The following is a 7441-nucleotide window of genomic DNA, read 5'->3' as shown; positions in this document are numbered from 1 at the left end:
CAGCTGTGCCTGAGCTACAGCTCTCCAGCTCCTTACTAAGCTTCCACCCTCAGTAACAGTAAAACCACGCTGTCTGTGAAGGTGCTGACAGGGCTGGAAGTGGTTCAGATGGGAAAGCATATTCGAATGCATTTTTTGAATGATGCTGCCTTAATGAGATCTGTGACTTACAAGCAAAGCCTGGGTGTCTCGTGCACACAAAAGACCTGTTTCTTGTGGCAGAAATAACTATCTGGATCAAACTCAACATAACCAAAATGTCTTCCTAGGAATATTCTTTAAAAAATATTTTCATAAGGCAGCAAGTTAGCTTTTTTGAAAATTTTTTGATAATTTAACAAAATCTTTTTAAATAAGGCATTCTCAGCATGGCTCTTCAGTCTAAAGAAATGTTACTATAATAATATGACTATAGTTCTCAGATGCTTTATTTTCTGCTTAATGATATATGTGCATATCATGTGACTGCTTGTAGATCATATGAATATATTATGGCTTAAAACTCAGAATTTAAATTTCATGGACCATGCTAAAATTCAATAAAAGTACATTTGGATGCAAGTGGGAAAGAGCAACATGTGGCTTGAATTTTCCTTAAAATACACAGAGGATAGTTAAGGAGAAAAGTGCTTGGGACAGAGTACATCTGGAGTTTTGCCAAACTCATACCATTTAAACAATGGCTTAAGACTGAATTCAAATCCCAAGCAAATCTCTTCAATCTCCCTCCCAAAGAGTATAAGCTAGCATTTCAGCTTTGAAAGATAAAGTTAATGAAAATACTTTCTATGAGCAAAATGAAAATGTTTTGCTCTTTGGAATTCAAAGACTTCCCACCTCCTCATGGATACCCACTCTGCCTTTTCATCCACAAAGTGGTTATCACTGGCTTTTGAAACCATTTCTTTAGTTTCCCACTTTCAATGCCGGCTCCACCCAGCCCACACCCATGCAGAATCTTGTGTGCACAGTCTGATTAACACTAACATTCCATCAAACCCTTGCCACACTCTCCAAGCCTAAACATGACCTCAGCCTACTCTTTCTGCCCATCTCATCGTCAGGTATGGTGAAGAATGAGAATTCTTACCAGTGGAGGAGTCAAATCTCACCACAATTTACAAGGATCTCTGTATAAGTTTGTGCATCTCAGAAGTGGCAGTTTTGACAGGTGAATGGAATTTAAGGGGAACCAGTAGCTTTGGTGATCAGTGTTTCTTCTCCTAAGGCATTCTGTTTCTCTCCTCTTCTGGAGTCTCTCTACACTATCGACAAGCCAGCAAATGTCACCTTTGAGTCCCAGGATAAGATGCGTTGATTAGCTTTCCAAAACCCCCGGTGCAAAGATGCTGGGAGTTCAGCAGAGCCACTTCCAGCTAACTGGCTCTGATTCCTATCGATGCAACCAGCCCTCCTCCCTGGCTGGACCAGTGCCAGTCTACTTAAGGAGATAATTGACCGCAAGCCAGCCTGACTGACAGGCTTCCTAAGTGCCAGATGCCAACAGTGCCAATGCCCGCCTTTGCAGGAGGGCCTGTTCTCCTAGGGACCACAACTGAAATAGCTCCATCCTCCCTCAGCCCTTAGCTCTCTACTCAGCTTCCCAAGGAAACATAATCAAATCGATCATTCCAAGTTGTTTTCCTTCTGCTTTTATTTTAAGGGCAGCTGCGTTAAGAACCTTTCTCCTTCCTCTTTGCTTCTCTCCATGTTTCTCGAGGTTCTGTGCATTCACTTAAGTTAAGCAGGCTATCTTCTATCATCCTGGGAACCAGGAGCATAATTTCGTGTTACCTCCACCAGGACTTACTAACTGAGAGTGATTTTATTAATCTTGTGGACTGAGAAGGTCATGAATTTATAAGTGCCTCTATTTCTATCTCTTATGTCCAGAACTTACTTTCTTTCTATGTAACTAGAGAGTAACTTGAGAGACATGTAACTAGAGAGGCAATACCTGTGAGATTGTATGAGATCAGGACTCATTTGAGAGTTACAGTTAGACTGCAGGTCCCACCTTAGGTAAGAGGGGTCTTCAGGGCCTGGTCAGTGTCCAATGTCGGGGACTTTAATCAGAGCCTCCTTTAGGATCAGCTTGGCAGGAAGTTCCTTCCCCTTTGTTAATTTACATGAATTCCCTTGTTCTCCAATATCAGTGCCATGCACAGCTTCCTTTGGGTCCCAGGGTCTCCTCCTGGATGAAACTTGAGTAGAATCATCTGAGCTCACTTTGCCTTCCCTTCTTTCTCTCTCTCCTTAGAGAGAAAAATAAAACACAACCACCATGCTTTCCCCGCAGAGGTAGGAGGGGTTCCACGGGAGTTGGGGGTGTGAGGCTGGGTTGCTAAGAGGCTCCAGGAGGGAGGAAATTCAGAGGATCAGTTACTCATCCTTATCTGCCAAGGTGGCCCCCAGCTTCCTCCTTTCTCAGGAGGGGCTGTCACTTAAGCCAGCCCTCCACCCCACAAGTGCCAGATGTCACTTTGGACAGTGCTCCTCTCCCAGAGGTGGGACAATGGGCATTGCTAAAAAGTGCACTGGCCCCTTGGGGCAGGTGGAGAAGGAAGAGATGTTCTTTTGAAGAAACTTCTGGAATCCGGCAACTGTCCTTCCTCGGCCCACTGTCTTGCCCACCCTAAACTAGGGGTCTTAGCCTGGGACTTCTGGGGCCCAACTCACCCTGAAGTGAACAAAGAAGCCAGACCCCCAAGTCTCCCCAAATCTGTGATCTCCATGCCAGCATTTCCCCTTTTCTCTCTTTCAACAGCCTCAGACTAGTGCAGAGGAAAGTCCCGCAGGAAAGCTGGCAGAGTCCTAAGCTGAAAGATGGGATACATTAGAGTTGCCTGGGTCTCCAAGGAGGCAGTGACCTAAACTGAGACTTGTCTCCCAGGCGACGCCAAAACTTGGCTGCCTGCTGCAATGGGACTTGTAAATAAGGGATGCGAGGAAATTCTTATTTTTAAGAAGTAACCGAAATCCCCTCTGTGTCATTACTGTGCGCAGGTCATTTCATTCGTTGGCCCTTTATTTTCTTCTGATGAGAGGTGAAGGAAGGGAGGAGGCTTCCACTGGGCCTGGCTGGGCACAGGGAGGCTGGTTCAAGATGGAGCGCTGTTCGAGGTCCCCCGCCACCTCTCCGCGCAGCTCCGCAGTGGCTACAGCCTGCAGGTCCCCCTACCCCACTCCCAGGGAGCGCGGACTGCTGGGCCTCCGACTCTCACCTGCCCAGCGCTCTCCGGCTCCAGGCCCCAGACTGCAGAGGACATCCAACAGGTCCCCTGGCTGCGGCGACGGAGTGCGCGCTCCTTGGGACTGTGGGCCGCAGTGGCAGCGGCCCAGCACCCTCCTCCCCGCCCCACATCGACCCTCAGACTTATTGGGGCGCCGCTGGGCATCCACCCAATGGCACCGGATCCCTGGCCGTGGCCCGCCCTCGAGGCCTTCCGAAAAGGGAAAAAGTGCTTGGTGATGCTGATTCTGTATTATTATAAACCTCATGCAGGAATAGAAAAAATTCACTGTGAAGGGTTTTTGCTAACCCAGCCTCTCGCACTGAGGTGGACTAGAGCTCCGTTAGGAAAGCAGCGGAAGAATGGGTAGAATAGATAACTGCGCCAACTGATAAAAGGAATAATGGAGGAAGCTTGTCCTGCTGCCGCCTCGCCTGTGGACTCACCCTCTCTGATGCTCAGAAGTTAAAGAAAGAAAGGTGGGGAGGTGGACTTGCAAAGTCCCCAGCCCGCCCAGTGGGAATTCAAGCCGCGGCCTCGTCTCTTGAGAAGCAACACACCTTCACACCGGCACAGCCAGAGAGAAGCTTTAATGGAGAACACCGCGTACAACACAGGTAGACATGAACTTGGCACAAAGTCACAACTCGAACGCGGCGCGGACACAAGCCAGAGGTGACTCAGGGGCAAAGGGCAGTTGCCTCCTCCCTATCCTCCCCGCTTCGTTCCCAAAAGTTTGTTGTGAGTAAAGTGCTATTCCTGGGGCTCAAAAAGGGAGAAGGAGCAACAGCGGCATGGCAAGTTTCTTTTCCATTCACGAACTGAAACTGAAGAATTCGCCCAAAGGGGCGAACGCGCCCAGACAGCATACAGAACACCACATCGACGGCAGCGTGCAAAGGCGACCGGTCATCCTCACGCATCTGTCCGGAGGAGGCTGGAAGGCAATGGCCACGAAACGCGCCTGGAAACGTTAAGAGCAATATTGTGGGGGTGACATGGTAGGTTTTCCTTGGGTTCATGAATTAGGGGAACAAAATCCCGTGATGCAAGGAATTTAAAAAAAAAATCCCTAATGGAATGGATCAGGGGAATTCACATTATTTTGAGATTCCTACACGGTCTCATCGCATTGATTCACAAACGAATTGCAGATAGAAAGTTGCCTTTAATGTCTCTCTTTGGTTATGTTTTCTGAACTTACTTTTGGAATCTGGGGTTTTGCTCTTTAAGCTGCTGCCATTCTCTTTTGTGCAAACTAATTGCTTTAGCTGTTTCTCCTTTCCTTCACGACCCCCGATCAGAGCCAAGAAACTTAACTGTTTCCAAGTTCCCTCCTGAGGTTCCCACTGCCCCCGAGAGCGGCCTTACTCATGATGACCGTGTCCTTGCCCATTTCACTGACCAGGAAGAATGATGGTATCAAATACTCCCTCTTTTCCTAAAACGAGATTTCCTTAGGGAACAGCAGTTTTGTCTAGGATGTTCACGAGAGGTGGCTCTCTGGGGATGAGACTAGCGGAGAGAAACTTGATGGCTGAGGTCTGCTTCAGCGTCACTCTGTTGGATTTCTCCCAGGGAGGTTTAGCTCTCTCTGCCAGCTTCTGCTCCCGGGAATCAGAATCGAAATCCATTTCCAATTTGCCGGCGAATGAGACTTCCCCAAACTCTTTCATTCCCTCCCCCCCCATAACTTACTGATTTATAATATTAGTTACAATAGAAACTCTTACCTGAAAACTGGCTTTCATTAATCTGATTGTACAACATAGTATAAACACAGACATTAGAAGTGTTATATTTATTCAGACCACTGGAGAATCCACTTTCGGGTTTGTCTGTTTAAATACCTTCCTTTCCCGCAAAGGCCGGGGCTCGCCACCTCTGCCCGACCTGGTCTGGGTGCCCTTGCCCTCTCCGGACATCCCGGGCCAGGCGTCTCTCCAAGCGTTCATCTCCCCCAACCCGCTGGGTACCCTAGGAGTGCACCAGAACCGAGTGCAGGGAGCCGCCCTTGTTCTCGGCTGCACTCGGAGCGGTGGGCTCCAGCAGGGAGGTGGCAGGCGAGGCCGCGGCCGCCGGGCACACAGTAGACGGCGCCGGCGGCTGCTGTGAGGCCGCGGGGACAGTGAGCGTCGGCGGCAGCGCGGCCACCGGCGGCAGTGCTGGAGTCGGCTTGATGGGCACGGGCACGGCCGGCAGGCTCTGGCTTGCCGAGTGGCACAGGGCCTTGACAGGCACGCCGAAGGCCCCGTACTCCGGGCCCACAGGGACCCCCGCGGCGGCGGCGGCGGCGGCGGCGGCGGCCACCGAATCCATGACGCCGACGTGCGGCCACACGGAGCTGACGACGTTGCCGAGCTGGCCTGGCACGGGGTAACCCAGATGGTGCATGACGGACGCCAAGGGCAGCCCGCCGGCCTGCAGCACGCCCTTGTAGTCCCGGCCGATGATGTTTTCGATGGCGAACGGGTGCTTGAAGCCCGACGTGGACGCGGCGGCAGCGGCAGCGGCGGCGGCGGCCGAGCCTAGCCCGTAGGGCGGGAACTGCGAAAGGCGCCCCACGCTGCCCACAGCTGCCGCCGCCGCCGCCGCCGCTGCCGCCGCCACGGCCGCCGCCTCCTGCATCTTGCCGGGGTGAGACGGCTGCTGAGGCTGCGACTGCTGCGGTGGCTGCTGCGGGGGCTGCGATGCGAGGTGCGGCGGCGGCGGCGGCTGCGGAGCCGGAGGCGGCTGCTGGTGGAAATAATGCACCATGTGCGGCGGGGGCGGCGGCGGCGGCGGCTGGGGCGGGTGGTGGTGATGGTGGTGGTGCGCTGCAGCGTGATGGTGGTGGTGGTGGTGCGGGTGGTGCGGGTGGTGGGGATGCAGGTGCCCTCCGGGCCCAGCGCCTGGCGTGCCCTTGGTGCTTCCCGCGTGCAGGTGAGTATGGTCAGCACGCAGCACCTTGAAGCGCTTGCGGCGCCGCAGGAAGCTGCCGTTCTCGAACATGTCGCCGCAGTCGGGATGCAGCGCCCAAAAGCTGCCCTTGCCGGGCTGGTCGGGCCGCCGTGGGATCTTGATGAAGCAGTCGTTGAAGGAGAGGTTGTGGCGCAGGCTGTTCTGCCAACGCTGCGTGTGCTCGCGGTAGTAGGGGAAGCGCTCCATGATGAACTTATAGATGTCGCTCAGCGGCAGCATCTTCTCGGCGGAGTGCTGGATGGCCATCGCGGTCAGCGAGATGTAAGAGTAGGGGGGCTTTTGGTCGCTGTACGAACTCTTCCCCGGCCGCGGCATCGCCCCCGGCGTCTCCAACGCCCTCTGGCCCAGACTGGACCGCAGCGTCGCTCCGCACCCCGCACCCGGGGCCTGGCTATTTCCACTAAGCCCTACTCCGCCCTCCTGGCCCCGCCACCCCGCCCTCTTTCCCCCTAGCCCCTCTCGCCGTTTCTCTCCCTCCTTCTCTCAGCTGTCTGGGGTCTCCGCGCTTGGCCTCTTGGGCCAATTCAGCTGTCCGACGCTCGCAACTTCCAGCCCCGACGGTAGCCGACCCGCGCACACAGTCGCCGGCGGGGCGCGCCAGCTTCACTGCCACCCTCTCGGCGTCTTCCCTCGGGTGGCCAAAAGCTAAGCGCGGGAGCTGACAGGAGTGATGAGGGGTCGTGCTCCCTTCCGGCCTTCTCTTGTTTTTTCTCGGGCTGAGGAAAGCGCAGGCCCAGCGGGCTGGGATGAAGGACTGCGCAGTCAGGACACTGGCCCTTTAAATCCGAGTTGGCGCTCGCTGTCCTGGAGGCCGGGACGGCGGGACTTGGCGACCTGAGCACTCCCCCCCGACCGGCCGATTAGTCCGCTCCGGCGTTCTCGTTTTCCTGGAGGCGAGAGGCGAGGTAAGGAGAAGGAAGCTCGGCTCTTGGCAGCCTGCGCCTTCCTTTCCTCCGGGCAGCTCTCAGCAGAGCCTGGGATGGAGCTGAAGGCGGTCGCTTGAGGGAAAAGTTTGGTGGTTTCTTCAACAGCCGCGCCGGCAGGCTCGGCGGAGGGGCGGGGGCGCCGGACGCAGGGCGCGAGCCGCGGGCCAGAGCGGGCGTCTGCGAGCGCGGGGAGGGCGCCGGGCTGGCCTGGGCCGGCTCAGCCGTCCGCGCCGCAGCTGCCGCCGCTCTCGCGGGCCCGTCTGGAGCTGGAGAGGCGGCGGCGGCTGTGGCAGCGACGCGCTCTCCTGGCTGCGTTTTGTA

General features: G+C 54.7%; 1 protein-coding gene across 1 annotated transcript; it reads right to left on the bottom strand.

Annotated features, from left to right (window-relative positions):
* Nucleotides 1–3814: 3814 nt before the first annotated feature.
* Nucleotides 3815–6585, bottom strand: FOXB2 (forkhead box B2). The gene has a single exon (XM_074361425.1). It carries the CDS (start codon nucleotides 6507–6509, stop codon nucleotides 5211–5213), a length of 1299 nt encoding a protein of 432 aa, XP_074217526.1. The 5' UTR covers nucleotides 6510–6585; the 3' UTR covers nucleotides 3815–5210.
* Nucleotides 6586–7441: the final 856 nt, after the last annotated feature.

Source organism: Camelus bactrianus, chromosome 4 (assembly GCF_048773025.1).
Source record: "Camelus bactrianus isolate YW-2024 breed Bactrian camel chromosome 4, ASM4877302v1, whole genome shotgun sequence".
NCBI lineage: Eukaryota > Metazoa > Chordata > Mammalia > Artiodactyla > Camelidae > Camelus > Camelus bactrianus.
This window is presented reverse-complemented; position numbering and strand designations above follow the sequence as displayed.